We start from the raw sequence: 18,040 nt of genomic DNA, 5'->3' as shown, positions 1-18,040 counted from the left end.
TGCATTGAATTCCAAGGCCCACAAAACCTCTTTGTTGACCTTCATGGTCTTTTCTTCACCTCGTTTATACTTGTGGGATGAGAAGGAGAGAAACTGAATGAATCTGGCCAGGATATTTTGAGGAGAATGTAATCAGAATCCACATATAACACCCTCATTTTATCTGACTATTCGCTCATGGTTGACTTGAAGCAGGAAAGCCACACAACATGGACTACAGACGAGACCCCTCGTTTTATATAATGCCTGGGAGTTTTCATAGTTTTTTTCCAGAGTGAAGTTCAGTTAGTGAGTGAATGCATTTATTTCAGTTTCTAGGTTTAAATAGCAGAGGGAACACTGGCAGTAAAGAATATGGTCTTTAAAAAAAAATACACTAAAATCTTTGGAATTGCAAATGGAAATGTAAGCTGGTTGAAAAAACTGAATCCACACATAAATTAACATCCCTTTCTCTTCCCCATCTTCCACGCCCTGGTACACAGCCTTTCCCTCTATTAACCATTCTACCAGGTTGGTATGGATAGTCCCAGACCTTTGTATGCATTCATAAAGGTGTGTTTACTACGTACGTACGTGCACACGTCACACGTCCGCATCCACGTGCATATATGCACATACATTCATAACACACATGTATATGCATATACACACAATTTCTTTTCATAAATGGGATGGTCGTGTAGCTATTACACTGAGGCTTATTTTTTTCCCACTAAAGAAAATATCTTAGAAATATTTCTATGCCAGTACATTCAGATCGACCTTGTTCTTTTTGACTATATGGATTTTTTAAAAGATTAAACACTACTGTTGAGTAGAGATGTGCAAAATATGTAAACAGCATAAAAGGGCTTGACGTGGAAAGTTTAGGTTTTCCGACTTCTTTCCTGACCTGCCGTTTCCCTTCTCCAGAGGCAATCGCTGTTAAATTCTTCTGTGTCCTTTTGGAGACTCTCTTGCATATTGACAGACATATTTATCTTTCTTTGTGGTTTGCTTTTAAGGAAATGGGATGATAAACTAATCATTCCGGAACTTGCTTTTAGGACTAATCCTATCGTGAACATTTTGCTACGGTATGCACCAAAGCTTCATTCTTTCTAACAGCTACTAAGCATTACACTGTATAAATGTATCATAATTTATGTAATTATTCCTCTACTGATGGAAATGGAAGTTGTTTCCAGGTGTTTTTTTTTTTTCTATTTTAAATAATGCTATAATACACCTCCTAGCAGCACTGCTGGCCAAATGGTATACACATTTTTAATTATTGCTAATTGCCCTCCCAAAAGACTATACTTGTTTACATATACCCCAATAGTGTGTAAGAGAATCCTCCCACGTGAGGGAAGGGAGATTTATGAAGAGCTCAAAGACTGTCCCTCTGTTCCACAATAGACTAATTGATATATACAAGTGAGCCGTAAGGGAGGTCTCCAGGGATCTACCCAGGGGTCACACTCATTTTAATTAATAATCTGAACGAGCACGCAGATGGCAGAAGCAGCACACTGGAAGGTATTTTAAAGCTTCTCAGGGCGTTAGCTAATAGGACAGGTGACAGAATCAAGATGTCAAAAAAACCTCTTGACAATAAGCAGTTATGAGACACGCTGATGAGATTAAATTCAGTATGGACAATGCAAAACCCTATTTGGGGACAAGTCCAAACTGCATGAGTACAGGACGGGGGAGGCCAGGTGCTGCAAAGCAGGGATTGGTGCTCATTTTACCCACCAGGAAACCGAGTCTTGGAGAAGTTGGGTCGTAAACTGGCGAGTGACAGAGCTGAGGCGGGAACCCAAGTTTGCTTGACTCCCAAAACGGTCTACACACTACACATACCGTGACGCCACCTCACAGCCCAGTAAGAGCGCACGTGAGAAAGACTGAGGTGAGGGGTAGCCTATGGAAGGTTCTTAATGAGGCTTCAGACAAAGAGAGCGTGCAAAGGACAGAAGGGGATGAGTGTGCTCCACCCTGTGGCTGTGGGGGGTGCACCTGGAGCCCCGAAATCAGTTCTGAGCCCCTCAACTTGACACTAAACAACCTCTCCGGTGGCCAAGGAGCAGCAGTGAGGCTGGCGATAAGTGGAACGGAGTCCACGTCTTAGGAGAAAAGCAGCAGATGTCCTGGAATGCCTGAGGGCCTATCATGCTGAAGAGGGCTAAGCCGTACACCGTGGGCTACAGAAGATGTAAATAGAAGTGCTGAGTGGAAAATACAGACGATCAATACCATCCCATAAAAAGAACCCTTGGAATTTCCTGAGCGACGAGGGTAGGAGTTTCTTTTGTGGTAAGGAGGTGACACTTGCTGGGTGTCTGCAGAGCTGTAGGATGGGCCTGGCTGTTGGAAAAGACAAGCCTTGATCAGAAGCTTGTAGCTTTCAGCCCTAAGGTGAAGCCTGTGGGAGGGGAGGGGCTGCAGAACGACTTAATCGTTGGCCCAATGATTTGATCATTACGCTTACGTGATGGAACCCCTTCGTGATGGGGTCCGGGGATCTTCCAAGGTGCTGGGAGGATGGTCCTCCCGGCAGGAGCGTGGAAGGTCCGTGCCCGGTGCATCTCTCCCATTTGGAGGCTCCTAAGTCGCACCCTTTGCAATAAACTGGTGATAGTAAGGAAAGTGCTTTCTGAAATTCTGAGTGGTTTTAGTAAATTATTGGACCTGGGGGGCGGGGGGTTGTGAGAACCTCCGACTTTGCAGCCAAGTGGGACAGAAGTGTGGGTGACCGGGGACCTGATACTTGCACCTGGTGTCTGAAGTGAGGGCAGTCTTGTGGCGCTAACTCTGGGTAGCGTCAGAATTGAACTGAATTGTAGGACACTCAGCTGGTGTCCAGCAGAAAGCAACTGATGGAGGAGGAAGCAAGTTTCCCTTTCTAGCAGGTGGATTCAAGCAGGGGCCGATGAGCTCCCTGTGGTGAAGCTGCTGCAGGGACTCGTGACTCACGCAGGGTGCGGGCCTGGCCTAGATGAACTCTAAGGAATAGTTGACGGATGGGTGCTGATCTGCAAACTTCTTATCAGTCCAGGGCCAAGTGTACAGCCATGGAGAGCAAGCATCTAGGAACACTTACAAGCAACTTGAGGTTCCTGTGACACCGAAGTCATGTTCAGTGGATTCATTTCTTTAAATAGAATCCAGACCTATCTGGGTGTTAGAAAATTTGGTGGGGAACTATACCAACGGGGTGCTGTACACTGGTCGCACATAGGAGGGCCACACTGAGTTCTACGACCGATTGGAAATAAAAAAGTGGGTCCTTTGCCATCAGTGGTCTCAGAAACACTGCTCGGCCTCACTGTGACATCCCTGGGACCCATCCTATCTGGGTAGGGCTTTTCCTCTTACTTTGCACCAAGCCCCCTCAATGTTTTCCCCACGGTACTTACCAAAATTTGCTATCCTCTTATTGTGTCTGTGTTACTTGCTGTTTTGACTGCTCCCCCTGCCAGTCTGAGAGGCCACCAGGGCAGGGACGTCCGCAGTCTTACTCCCGAGTGGCCAGTGCACTGGCTGTCTGGCACCGAGAAATGATCCAAAGAATGAAGGTGGAATGACTTGACATGCTGCGTGAAAGGCACTCCTGATACAGCTTGGGTTTTGGGTAATGATGGGCTAGGTCATTCAGCCCATGCTCCCACTGAAAAAACTAAAACTACTAGAAAAATATTAAAAACATCTCCTTAAAAGCCCTGGAGTGCTCGTAAGATAGTCAGGAATTACCAGGCCAAACAGGCAAGAGGGAAGCGAGAGAGGTAAGAGGACCACGGGTATCTTTTTAGCTTGAGGATATGTGTCAATCCTAGCAAAACTAAACTTGGGGCAAAGAATCAAAACCCCAGACCTGCTGAAGCAGGGAAGTCTAATAGGAGACCCAGCCCACATGATGCTAGGGCCCCAAAGGGTTACACATCGAAGGAAAACGTGAATCAGAAGAGACCCCTCTACTCCAAAGACTAGAGGGCAGGTTGCCACAGTGCGGAGCAGAGCCAGGCGGGGAGCGCCTCTGAGGTGTTGTGTCCACAAGCCAGGCTTCACGTAAACTTTCAGCTCCGTTCTGCATCACTGGGGTGATTTGGGAAGTCTCAAGCTGGGAATTTAGTTTACGGTGTCTGGCAAAAGAAAATGCAAACCCTCACTCCGATTCTGACATCGGCTCAAATTTGTTTTTTCCCACATCACCAAGCATTTCTCCGACACCAGCTGGGTGTTCTGAAACCCCACTCCATTCTGACACCATCTCCCTGGAGACAGCCTCAGATCCCACAGGTGAAGGGCTCCGTCCCACCAGACCGCCTTCCTTCTGCCACAGATGTCTATCTCAAGACCAGGTTGTCATTTGTCCTTCTGACCAACTGGCTACAGATTGGAGGTTCCGATGACCCCCTCCTGTGTTCGATTAATTTGCTAGAGCGGCTAACAGGACTCAAGAGAAACATTTTACTCACTAGATTGTTGGCTTAACTACTAACTAGATTTATTATAAGAGGATGTAACTCAGGAACAGCCAGACAGAAACGACTCATAGGATGAGGTATGGGGATGCCCTCTGGGCCTGCCACTCTCCCCACATCTCCCGTGTTCCCCACCCAGAAGCTCTCTGAACCCCATCCTTTGGGTTTTTATGGAGACTTCACTGATCGATTAAATCACCGATTGAACTGGGATTGATTAAATCATTGGCCGTTGGCAACTGAACTCAGTCTTCAGCACTTCTCTTCTCCTTGGAGGTTGGGAGTCAGGGGTAGGATGAAAAGCTCTACCCCCTGCAAGTGGGTGGCAAATTTCTCTAGTAGCCAGGCCCCCATCCCTAGGGGCTTTCCTATAGTCACTTCATTAATGTGACAAAAGCTACCTTTATCACCCTCTCACTTAGGACACTCAAGCGTTTGGGCAGCTCTGCGTCAGGAAGTGGGCCAAAGACCAAATACATATTTCTTATTTTGAATCGCAAGGTAACATTGCCTACCAAAAGGCAGCTCAGCCTAGGTGTCCTATTAGTCCTGAAAATTCATTTTCTAGAACAACACCGGCACATCACTAGGCGGCTGCGCGCACAGAGAAACACAGGACACTACCACACCACGAGCACAGGCTGGCTTCACATACTGCAGTTCTCCGTCACAGATGGTAAAATCAGTGTACTGATGATGTGTAAAGAAATCAAGGCAAATTCGACACTATCTTCAACGGAACGGTAAGTCTAAGAAGCGACTGAGCCGGGGCGCCTGGGTGGCTCAGTTGGTTAAGGGTCCGAATCTAGATTTCGGCTCAGGCCATGATCTTACGGTTCATGAGATCAAGCCCTGAGTCGGGCTCTGGGTGCTGACAGCATGGAGCTTGTTTGGGATTCTCGGTCTCCCTCTCTTTGTCTGCCCCTCCCCTGCTCACGCTCTCGCGCTCTTTCTCCCACAAGATAAACAAATAAAAACTTAAAGAAAAAAGGAAGTGACTGAGCTACCTTGAACTAGACAATGTTTCTTTGAAATGATACGAAAAGCACGAGCAACAAGAAAAAAATAGATGGACGAGACATTAAATTTAAAAACTTCTGCGCTTCAAAAAACACAGTCAAGAAAGTGAAAACACAGTCTGTGGAATGGGGGAGGATTTTTGCGAATCGCATGTCTGATAAAGGTCTAGGATCCGTATGGTATAAACAGCTCTTAAAATTCAATAAAAGGAGCAACAGCCCAATAATGAAATTACTTTGCAATTTGTTTCTTTGTGTGTTTGAAAAATTTTAAGCAAGCTCCATATATCGTCCCTTCTAGCGCACTGACGGCTTTAACTAACTTAGAGCAAGCCAGCTTTTTTTTTTTTTTTTCCCTGAGTCTCATGTGGCACTAAGGTCTTTTATCAGAGTGTACGTTACACTGGCCGGAGGCTTTTAACTAAAGACCATCAATACAAAACACAGGCGCAGCGCTCCAACTCAGCGCTCATGCTCAGCGGTTCAGGTAGAAACAAAACTCAAAACAGTGTTTGAGCCCTGATATCATATTTCCCAGAGAAGCAATCTGAGACAGGACTGTGTTTTGAACACAACAGACCACAGTGATTTGTGAAATCAATAACTCCACCAAATGGTTCCAAAGATGTTAAGTGAACTGCCCACAGTCACGCTGCTCGTGAGTTGTGGACTCACCACTTGAACCCAGGCGGTCTGACTCCAGAGCCTCCGGAGGCGATTTCTAATCCCTCTGGTCCAGAGGCATGGCCAGAGGACTCAGCCAGGTGCGGAGCGTTTCGTGAGCCTAGGACCACATTTATGTCTTTCTTTGGAAGTGTGGATTTCCTCTAGACGTCGGTTCCGGCAGGGGGCAGAGTGGTGCTTACGTGGGGTGGGGAAAGTCCAGTGCAGCTTGCTCAGTCGAGGCTGGGCTAACGTTCTGCAAAACTTTTGGTAGCACGAGGATGTCTTGAGGCACAAAAACCTCTGGGGTCTCTTGGCACTTAGGTTTTCAAACTAGAAACTCAGCACGGTGGCTGCTAGCTTTGTGAGCACTGGAAAATGAAGACTTAAGTGTTTCTGCTTCTGGCTTAGCTCCTGGGACACAGTTGGCTGCCCGAGTCTGCTGTAATAAGACTGGCTTATTTCAGGAGCTGGGCCATTTGGGGAGGGCTGTTTCCAAGCTTCAGAAGCAAATTCTCCTGGGAGTTCCTTCCTCTGCGTGGGTCAGCTGACATCATTTTGGAAAAGGAGTAAGTGGGCGCCTATTCAGAGGTCTGGCCTAAGACGGGATGGCCTCCTCATGCCTCATGGAGCAATGGCGAGGATACCATGTCTGGGTATGTGAAGTTAAGGCCACAGCTGAGATGAGAGAGAATCTCCCGAATGCTGTGGCCTTTCAAGTTAAATCCACAGCCTTTCACCAAGAATCTGATTAAGGAGGTGGTCAGGAAAGCGAGGCTGGCAAGACAGCGGCGATCGTGCTAACAACCACAACCACGATCACTCTTACAGCTACCGCTTATTGAGTGCGTACTAGATGGCGGGCACAGTTCCAACCGCCTTATCAGCTTGGCTCACTTATTCTTTTCAATAATCCTGAGACACTTACATTTTATAGATGAAGAAACCGAGGCTCGGAAAGGCTGGGTCACTTGCTCAGGGACATACTGCTAGAAGGTAGGGGAGGTATAACTTGAACCCACGCTTGTCTGACTCCAAAGCTGGGCTAGGGGCTGCTAAAGCACTCTGACGGCCTGTCTCTCAGAGAGGGAACAGAGAAGGAAAATGGGGGATTACACCAGACTCTGTGTGTAGTTCTGGGAGGCAGACCTCAAAGAGTAGAGTGGGCAGTGGAAGTCTGAAGAAAGACCAGGAAGGTGCATCCCTGCGGCCGGCAGCAAGGAAGACCAGGAGACCCCAGAAAGAGGGCTTGGGCCTAGGGACGGTGGACAGGCACCCTGCCCTGGTGTCTTCTTGGGATAAAGACAACATGCGGTAACTGCAGTAACTCTTGCCTCTCTCTCCCGAGCCCTGTGTTGCTCCCGCGGCACAGCCAAGCTGACTAGCTTGGCCAAGGGGAAGAGCTGGGATTCTGGGGCCAAACACAAAAGGTGTCATGGCTGTGAATTCTTCTTCGGTTCCACTGCTGGCAGACTACCTTTATGTCTCCCTGGCTTTATTATAGATCTTTTTCTTTTCTTTTTTTTTTTAAATGTTTATTTTTGAGAGAGTGCAAGTGAGAGAGGGGCAGCGAGGGGGGGCACACAGGATCTGAAGCAGGGCTCCAATTCGTGAACCATGAGCTCATGACCTGAGCTGGAGTCGGACGCTCAACCGACTGAGCCACCCAGGTGGCCCTATTAAAGATCTTCTAAAGGGTCTGCATCACCCTATTACCAGCACCGTTCATACAAAGAATAATGGCATTTTTCCCTTCATGTCTGCTTCAAGTGAAGCTCTAAAGAGCTCCATTTAGCTCTTCCTAGGCTGCACTGAGGCAAGTGTTCTGTGGTAACGAGCATCACAAACGCCTCACTGCTGTATCGCAGGTGCTACAGCCATGGCTTAGCTCCTGGGGCTATAATCACGTGCTTAGTGACAATACAGGGGGACGGGGCTTCCTTACCTCATCTGAAGAGCCATTTTCCACTCTGAATCTTCCAGCCCTTTGGATGGCTCCATCGGCGTCACTAGAAATAAGCTAGGAGACAAGAGAGCTCTCAGTTAGGTAGCTGGGTCACCATGTGGAAAGCCCCTTCTGTCCGTCTGTGTCCGTCCTATAAGTAAGCCAAATCCTATGAGAGCTGGAGGGCCCAGCCTAGAAGAGAACGGTTTTTCTGAAGCTCTGTCAGCCAAGCCCTCACACAGTCGGCCCCCACAGTCTTTAGGAAGCTGAAGAGTGAGGACTCCCTGCCCCCTACAACCCACAAGAGGAGGGAAACAAGAGCATCAAATCTAAACGTGAACATTTAAATAAAATCTAAACGTGGACATATGCCAAAACTGAACAAATATTAAAGTAATGCTCCCTGGAAAAACAACCTTAATACACATCACATGTGGACAAGTGCAGCTCACAGATGGCAAAACTGAAAGCCAAGTCTCAAGTTCGGCCGTCTTCACAGGAAAGCCTAAAAAACAATTAACGGCTGGCATGAACTCAAGCCTCTACTAACATCACAGAAAGCTCTTGTGCCTCAGCTTTAAACAGTCTCCACAAGGCCAGTTAGCCCCTTCCCAGGCAGGCGGGCTCAGTGTGAGCTCTGGCAACATGATGCTTGCAAACAGGCCGTCTTCAAGAAGCTCACCGGTAGGGTGACATGAGTGAGATCGGGCGTTGGTGCATCAGTCCTAAAATTACTGATTCAAGATTTCATTTATTTTCTCCCAAAACGCCTAGATTTCTCAGTAGCAACTTGGGAAAAGGACATGTTTTTTTTTTGTTTTTTTTTTTTTAACTTTAAATCTGTCCACAATTTGTAGCAAAGATGTGGCAAAAATTTCCATTTCCCAGACTCATTAGAAAGTGCTTGCCCTGGCAGGGGTGGGGGACACTTCTTACCTAACTCGAGACTCACCTGGTCAAACACATACACAATTTCTTAAGAAAGATTGTTAGCTCGTAGTTTTGCTCGTGTTGAGAGACATGAAGGTGTGGAAATGGAAGAAAATCAGGGGAAAACTTCCCAAGGACAACGATTTGCAAAAGGCTTATAAATCTTTTCCACGATAACTATAAAAATAACAGTATCTATTTTTTTAAATTTTTAAAAAATGTTTATTTTTGACAGAGAGAGAGAGACAGAGCATGAGTGGGGGAGGGGCAGAGAGAGGGGGAGACACAGACTCCGAAGCAGGCTCCAGGCTCCGAGCTGTCAAGCACAGAGCCCGACGCGGGGCTCAAACTCACAGACCGCGAGATCATGACCTGGGCTGAAGTTGGACACTCAACCGACTGAGCCACCCAGGCGCCCCAACGGTATCTATTTTTTATTGAGCGTTTATCCACACCCTGTACTCTTCTGACCTTCATATGCATTGTCTCATTTAACTCTCAAAACAGCAAAACAGGTGGGTACCATCACTGTTCTCATTTACCAATGAGGAAACTGAGGCAGAGAAAGGTAAATAAAATAACCAGTTGTAGTCACATACTGGTTAGTACGTGGTAGGCCTGGGGATGTGAACACAGGCAGACAGACTTCAGAAACCCATTATCCTTACCTAACCGTCCACCATGGAAAGTCCACGAAAAGGCGCAGGTTTTAAACCTATTCTTTATCCTGCAAAACCATTTCTAAAAATAAATGAAAGGATTTTTATATGCATGTTTAGCTATTTATGGCATCAGATTATTCCATGGTCGGTAAACTGAAGATGAGCCACAGAGACTTTGTGGTATAGAATTTATCCCTGCCTGGGGCACCTGGGTGGCTCAGTCGGTTAAGTGTCTGACTTCGGCTCAGGTCATGATCTCACAGTCCGTGGGTTCAAGCCCCGCATCCGGCTCTATGCTGACAGTGTGGAGCCTGCTTTGGATCTGTCTCCCTCTCTCTGCCCCTCCCCTACTCAGTTGCGCACACACTCTCTCTCTCAAAAATAAACATTAAAAAAAAAGCACTTAACCCTGCCCAACAGAAGTGTGGCCTTTGGCCTCGGCTTCAGAGAGGTGATCTCTGAGCCCTGGAAATGTTCTGCAGGAGTGTCTATTTACCTGGGACTTTGAGCCGTATAGGAGAAGAACATGAGTTGTGGTGGGGGCTTTGGGTTACACGGTATGAGATCTACCTCTGGACACCAAGGCTCAGGTGAGCCTCCCTGGTGCATGTACTGCCACATGTCCTTGCCAGGAGGAGTTAATGCTGTCCGTGACCCCACTGGGAGAGGACACCAGGAAGCTGCATGTGGAACCCTCCTGGATTCTGTCCCACGTGCCTGTTCCCTTGGCTGATCCTAATCTGTAACCTTTTGCTGTAATAAACCATAAACGAGTTTAACAGCCTTACCTAGACTCTGTGAGTCTCCTTCTGGCAAATGATTGAACCTGAGAGTAGCCCTGGGGACCCCCGTACTCTGCAGTGAATGTCAAAAGTGAGGTCTGGTAGGCTGCTGCCTAGTTTAGAGAGGCCGATTCTAAAGTATAAGGGCAAGATGAACGTAGTTCTCCTGGCATCACTGCCATTTTCACAGGGGGAAGTATAGAGGATTCAGTGTCAATTTCTTCTTTGCCTATGAGCTTCTACTCATGGTCTGTTAAAATATTAAAATTTAGGCCACAGCAAACAGGTTTCAAGTCAAGTGTTCTTGGTGTAGGCTGCCTCAAGGGCTTTGGGAGAAGTGTTCTGAGGTCGCATCTGGAGAGGAAAGAGAGCTGCAGTCAATTAATTACGTCTGACACAGGTGTATAAAGAGGAGGATGAGCACTCCCCTGAATTAGAGGTTGGTAGATACAGTCCTTGCTGGAGCTGGTAACAACCAGAATTCAAAGGCTCGGGAGAAGAGCTGACAGTCATTCACTGATTCACTCGTTCACTCATATAACAAATACAGAATGTCTACCACTATATTCCACACACTGACGGGCACAGGCAATAATGCCCTTTCCTGTGCTGAGATCAGAACAGGAAGGTTATTGCTTGTCTTGCTTCAAAGGTTCAAGAAGCAGAAAGGAAGAACGTGTTCAATGATCTGATGGCTGGAAGGAATCTGGCTTCCTCTGAACTTACGATCCCGAAACCCACAGGCACTGAACTCGGGCCTCAGGCTGACCTGGTTAACTCTCTCGCCTTTCCCGTCTCTACCACCGGCATCCGCACCCAAGTCACTGTCATCTTTCCCCCAGATGACTGCAACCGCCTCCTAGCAGGTTGATGCACCCAGGCACCCTTGCTTCTCTCCGACCCAGTCTGCACACCGTAGCCGGGCGATTTTGGCAAACTGCATCTGTGACTGTCCCACGATCTCACTTCTGTCCACACTGCTCCTTCTCACCAGAGGACCTGCTAGGAAGGCCTCTCCCATTTTCCCCTAAAGAACTCCTGCTCACCTTTCAAATTCACTGCAGTCAGGGGACTTCCGCGCCCTTGCCGCCTGGGAAAAGTTCTAGAGCAGTCCTGTTGAGTTGTGAGTTACATTTCTTTGTGCGATTACTTGATTCATGCTGTTTCTTCTCATGTGCTCCCTCTACTCCCCAACGATAAGCTCCATGGAGACAGCGATTATGTTGGTTTTTCTCCCCACTGCATCCCCAAAGCTAAGCACACTGTCTGACGGTATAAATGTTCACTAAATACTTTGCAAATAAAAAATATGTGAATGGGCCGAGGCCAAATTCCTACTGAAACGACCAAAGGAATACAAAAATGCAGGCAAGATGGATGCCAGTTCTGGAAACCAGAGGTTCATGACTCAAGCAAGAAATTTCCAGGAAATCCTACCAGGTCTATCATAAAGGAAAGACCAAAGTGAAGGACAGGCCAAAGGACCTAAATCACCACGTGCAAGGGAAAGTGAAGCTTCGCAGTAACTGAATCAGATCTAGCACATCAGACTGGCACCCTGAGCTCCTGCTGGCACGGCCTGCCTCAGGTGAGTGTGGGTGTGAGGGCAGTAGGTGGGCAGGTGACTTACAGGTCACGCTGGCGAAGTGATTTGGTGCTGGCACGCAGAATGGCAGTCCCAGGGCTCCCCCTCACAGCTGGTCTGGGCAGCTGGCTAAATAAAGCAGAAGGTACCAGGCTGGCTGGTCCTGATGAAGACTGGAACACCAGCCGACGCGAAAGGAAACAGTGCTCCAACGAACTTGGCGAGGAGGACGATAGCGATGCAGAAAAAAATCCTTCTGATGCAGCGGAGAAGCTATTTCTGTCCACAGTTTCTTTTCTGTTAGTCCTCACACCTGTGATCTGGCCAATTGAAACTACAGGAAATTGAAACTCTCCCCATCATTGGAAGATCTGACTCAGGAATGAAAGTGTCTGTCAGAACCCATCTAAATGTCCGATACCATACAATGCAGAAGTCCCCTGCCCCAGCTCTTCCTATGGGGTGCGGGGTTCTGGCTACCACCAAGATACACTCCAGCCAACTTCTACAGTAATGGAGCACAGCTGGGCTCATGGCTAGACCAGTGTCCCTCAGGGTGGCTGTCTGACTTAACCCCTTCCGCTTGAAGGTGGCTCCGAGTCCCAGGTGGCAGGTAGGGAGCTAGGCCCGTGTGCCTCAACTTTTCCTCTAGGAGATGCCAAAAGGAACAATGAACAAATCCCAGGGAAAGCAAGGGGAAGGAATCAATAAAAATATCAGAGTAGAAATTATAGATTCAAAAAGACAGCAGAATCAATAAACACATCCAAGAAATCACGAGCAAGTCTGATTTTAAAAAGCAAGGAACAAACACAAATGCAGAGCCATAATGTAGAAAATATAACTAAGAAGAAAGAGATTTTTTTTGTAAAAGCTGGACAGAATGCTCCATGAGATGACGCGAGCATTACCAAAACCTTCAAGGAAACGGACGTTCTCCAGGAAGATATACAAAATGAAAACTGGTTTCAGAAATGAAATACCAGTGGCTACATGTAGAGCTGGGGCGGTAGTCAGAACATGGCCCCACAGAGGGGGCCCTGGCTCAGAGGGGCTTCTGAGAGGCCAGGGCCCCGTCCCCCACATGACAGCACATGCTCACTCGCAGGGAGGCGGCCAAGGGTCCCCTCAAAGAAGAAAGGAGCAGAATCCCTTTGCATTCGTTTTGATGCAGAAGTTCAGGGAAAGGGGGTTCACATGTATGTGACATCAGTGATAGAAAAGGGGACGGGATTTTCATTTTATTTTCCTTTATCTTGTCTCCCATCTGTGATTTGGTCATACGCCAAAGGAAGGGCCGTGCTGAGGAAAGCTGCCCAAGAGAGAGAAAAAGAAGGCGGTGAATCAGACGACCATTTGGCGAGCGAGGGATTCCTTCAGAGTTCCTGCCCTGCCCAATACTGCAGCCACCAGCCCCATTTAAATTTATTTTTCCATCACTTCCAAGAAAAGATAATAAAGTTCGCTTCCTCAGTTGCACTAGTGACACTCGGATGCTTGGTGTTCCCACGTGGCCACTAGACTGGACGGTACAAATCACAAATTGCCACAGTCCCAGAAAGTTCTGTCCGACAGGACTGTGACGTGCTGGACGTGGAGGTCACTCTGGGTGACTGGGACCAAACCGGTTTCTCAGGCTGAAATTCCTTCAGTTAGTTAAATACGCTAAAAACGCTGGAAATTCATGGAAATTTAACACCTTGAGTAGAGGCTTTGGTCCAAACTCAGCCAAACCACAACAGATTCATTTAACTAACACTAAACTGTGTTCAATGTAATAGATGTTTTGTTTCTGGAAAAAAAGGTAATATCCAAACAATTACATCCATTTGTATGATTTAACAGATTAATTTAAAAGAAAAAAAATTAAAAACAGGAAGCATAAAATGTTATTCATTGACTGCTGTAAGTAACAGTATTATTCGTTTAATATTATAGGCAATTAAATGAGAATATCTCCTACGTTAATATGAATATGTAATTTTTCAAAAACAAAAGGCTCTTTTTCTCTTAATTGCTTTGGTTCTTGGGGCTGGTGTCTGTTTCCATTCTAGGATTCCCTGGGATCGCTCTCTTTTTTTTTTTTTAAAGTTTATTTGCTTATTTTTAGAGAGAGCGAGCACGTGCACAGGGGAGGGGAAGAGAGAGGGGGAGAGAGAGAATCTCTGGCAGTCCCGATCCCACAAACCACAAGATCGTGACCTGAGCTGAGATCAAGAGTTGAAAGCTTAAATGACTGAGCCACCCAGGTGCCCCCCCTCAGCCCAGGATCTCTGTTTATCATGCACTGTGTACTTCACATTCAGGTATATAAATCACAGAAACAGTATTTTAACCTAGAAAAAATAGCTCAAAAAGTTAATATACATCTTAAAAAATAGTATTTCAGATTTCTTAAAGCAATTTTTTTTTTTTAAGGGGCACTGGGGTGGCTCCAGTCGGTGAAGCATCCAACTCTTGGCTTCAGCTCAGATCATGATTTCACAGTTCATGGGATTCTCTCTCTCCTTCTCTCTCTGCCCCTCTCCCGGCTCATTCTCTCTCAAAATAAATAAATATTTAAAAGTTTATTTATTTAAGAGAAAGGGTGGGTGGAGGGCAGGGGCAGAGAGAGAGGAAGACACAGAATCTGAAGCAGGCTCCAGGCTCTGACCTCCAAACTGTCAGCCCAGAGCCTGATGCGGGGCTCGAACTCAAGAACTGTGAGATCATGACCTGAGCCAAAGTTGGATGCTTAACCAACGGAGCCAACCAGACACCAGATTTCTACACACTTCCCTCCTCATTTCCTTTCTTTACAATGAGTGGTTCCGAGTGTGAGTTTCAACATCCAACTGTTTAGGTTCAAATCCCAGTTCTGCACTTATTAGTTGTGTGACCTTGGGCAAATCACTCAATTTTTCCTCTCTAAATTTTAGTTTACCTCTAAAATAGGGACAATGATTGTAGCCACTTCCAGTCTTATGGAGAACATCCAATAATATAAAACAGTGCCTGGGCATAAGGAGTGCTCAATAAATGTTATAACAACATACATAGTAATCAGATGATTAATATAAAATTATCTGATTGGCACATGTACCCCAGTGTTTATAGCAGCACTTTCAACAGTAGTCAAATTATGGAAAGAGCCTAATTGTCCATCAACTGATGAATGGATAAAGAAGATGTGGTTTATATATACCATGGAATACTACTTGGTCATGAGAAAGAATGAAATCATGCCATTTGCAGCAACATGGATGGAACTGGAGGGTATTATGCTAAATGAAATAAGTCAGAGAAGGACAGATATCGTATGTTTTCACTCATATGTGGAATTTGAGAAACTAACAGAAGACCGTGGGGGAAGGAAAGGGGAAAAAATAGTTACAGAGAGGGAGGGAGGCAAACCACAAGAGACTCTTAAATACAGAGAACAAACTGAGGGTGGATGGGGGGTGGGGAGAGCGGAAAAACGGTGATGGGCATTGAGGAGAGCACTTGTTGGGATGAGCACTGGGTGTTGTATGTAAGCCAATTTGACAATAAAGTATATTCATAAAAAAATAAAATGAATATAATTCCCTGATTATTATGGTTAGTATGATTAAACTGTTTTAAAGCTTAATTTAAATGCTTGTAAGCTCTGTTTAAACATTTGTCTATCTAGCAAACAGTAGCGAGAACCTATTTTTCAGGGCCTGTACTAACTGCTGAACTTATAAAGACAAATGCAACATGATCGTTGCCCTGGAGGAGCCCAAAGCCTAGTGGGAGAGAAGCACACATATAAACAGATAAATCACCACACAACCTGGTTAAATGTCATAACGGTAGCAAGAATGGGGTGCTGGGGGAGGTCAGGGGCTGGAGAGACCAACTGTGCCCGGGGGAACTGGAGAAGGTTTCATCGCTATAATGAAATTTATTCTGGAAGGTGTACAGGACCTTTGAGAAATGATTTCCAACAGAAGCAGATTTTTTTTTTTAATTTAACTACAAATACGAGTCAAGAAAACCCATTTGACTCTGTCTATGCAAATCACAGGCACGCGTGCACGCACACACACACACCTGACTTAAAAAGTACTACTCAGAAAGAATGAAAGTTTAAATGTTTCCATCAAAAACAGTTGTTGGGGCACCTGGTGGCTCATTTGGTTAAGCGTCTGGCTCTTGGTTTTGGCCCAGGTCATGATCTCACAGTTTGTGAGTTTGAGCCCTGCATCAGGCTCTGTGCTGACAGTGTAGAGCCTCCTTGGGATATTCTCTCTCTCTCTCTCTCTCTCTCTCTCTCTCTCTCTCTCTCTCTCTCTCTCTTTCTCTCTCTCTCTCAATATATATAAACTCTAAAAAAATTGTTGAATCGGGGCACCTGGGTGGCTCGGTCGGTTAAACGGCCGACTTCAGCTCAGGTCACGATCTCGCGGTCTGTGAGTTCGAGCCCCGCGTCGGGCTCTGTGCTGACAGCTCAGAGCCTGGAGCCTGTTTCAGATTCTGTGTCTCCCTCTCTCTCTGACCCTCCCCCATTCATGCTCTGTCTCTCTCTGTCTCAAAAATAAATAAATGTTTAAAAAGAATTGTTGAATCATTTTCTACACCTGAAACTAATATAACACTGTATGTTAACTATACTTCAGCAAAAAAAAAAAAAAAAAAAAAAAAAGGTGGGGAGCGGAGGTAAATGGGGCCTAAAGATGGGTACAATGAACCATCCCCCGACTGGTGAGTGCTGCACCTGGAGCCCGTCTCCTAGTCACTCTTGATTCACTTCTCCTGCAGGGAGAGGCAAGGGGCAGGGTACAGGGACCAGAGATGCTCTCTTTCTCCCTCTCCTCACCTTGATCCTATCCTGCTTGTGCCAAGGGACAGGGAGAAGACTTGGGGGCCTGGGCAGCTGGAGTGCTGGCCACCAGCACGCAGGTCAGACCACCCAGGTTGGTTAGATGATCCTCCGGCCAGGAGAATAGATGTTGGTCGAGAGAGAACCACCGAGGCCTCAGATCTGGGCTCAGACTCTTCATCGTCATCACCATCCCTGGCCACCACCCTCAGCAAATGCAGCATCCATCACAAGGATTCACCTGCTGTCTTGAGCTCATGTCCTCTGTTTTCTCAAATCCAATGACCTCACTTATTTCATGGCTTTACCACAGCTAAAACCCCAAACACATTCTCACTCACACTGCCATAGCTCTGTCATCACATACGTAGCTTGTAACCCACTTTGGCCCTTTTGGTAAATGTCCTGGCTGGCACCCGTGGTCAGTTATGGCAACGCTACGCTTACCAACACAACCTCATGCTCCCACGCCAAGCCCCAGCTCTCAACCACCTCCTACAAGGACGCCCTCGCTCTTTCTCTTCTGTGTTCAGAGACACACAAGTTTCCATGAGAAGAGGCCTACAAGCTCAGGCTACTTGACCCTGGCTAGACCTTAATTACCACTCCCTAATTCCTTTCTCCGTTCTCGTCTCACTTTCCAGGACACCTCCCACGTTGTCCCGGCTTGTCAGTCACCAAGTCATCATTGCAGACACACCCTTTCTTCAAAGAGATGACCTCTCCACCTATTTTACTGACAAATCTGAGGCCACACTTCTCAGTAAAATGGCAGTGCTGACATTTGACCTTCCATCTCAAAATACATCTGTCTTGGCTTCCTCATTAAAACAGTATCTGGCCATCAGTCCTTGATACACAGCTTCCCAGCAAAATACCTGTGAAGATTCAGCATGAAGGATGACAACTCATGGGTCTGAAGAAAGGCTGCCCATCCCCTGGCCAAAATCGCAGGGCTTTTCCTACTTACTATATGGCCAATGGAGAAGAACGGAGAAACACATTTGCTCATGAACTTTGTTGCCTGACATAGAGCAAATCTGTGGTCAGCACAGAAAGCTGGAGGGCACTTTATTCCTCCCTCTACGGTCTCGTCTTGGCTGAGAGACGTTGGGTCTATATGAAAAATAACAATAAAACACCGGGAGTCGTCCTTC

The 18,040-nt window shown here is 46.6% G+C and overlaps 1 protein-coding gene across 3 annotated transcripts in view; it reads right to left on the bottom strand.

The window, feature by feature from the left end:
* The window catches only part of GARNL3 (GTPase activating Rap/RanGAP domain like 3), a 149,728-nt gene that overhangs the window by 75,037 nt on the left and 56,651 nt on the right, over positions 1-18,040 (bottom strand). For all 3 annotated transcript variants that reach the window (XM_042914066.1, XM_042914068.1, XM_042914067.1), the window contains exon 4: positions 8,100-8,174. In XM_042914066.1, coding sequence (XP_042770000.1) covers positions 8,100-8,174 — 75 coding nt within the window. The remainder of the gene's footprint in view (positions 1-8,099; positions 8,175-18,040) is intronic.

The sequence above is a fragment of the Panthera leo genome, chromosome D4, assembly GCF_018350215.1.
Source record: "Panthera leo isolate Ple1 chromosome D4, P.leo_Ple1_pat1.1, whole genome shotgun sequence".
Taxonomy (NCBI): domain Eukaryota; kingdom Metazoa; phylum Chordata; class Mammalia; order Carnivora; family Felidae; genus Panthera; species Panthera leo.
The sequence above is the reverse complement of the archived record's forward strand: the minus strand, read 5'-3'. Positions and strand labels throughout refer to the sequence as shown.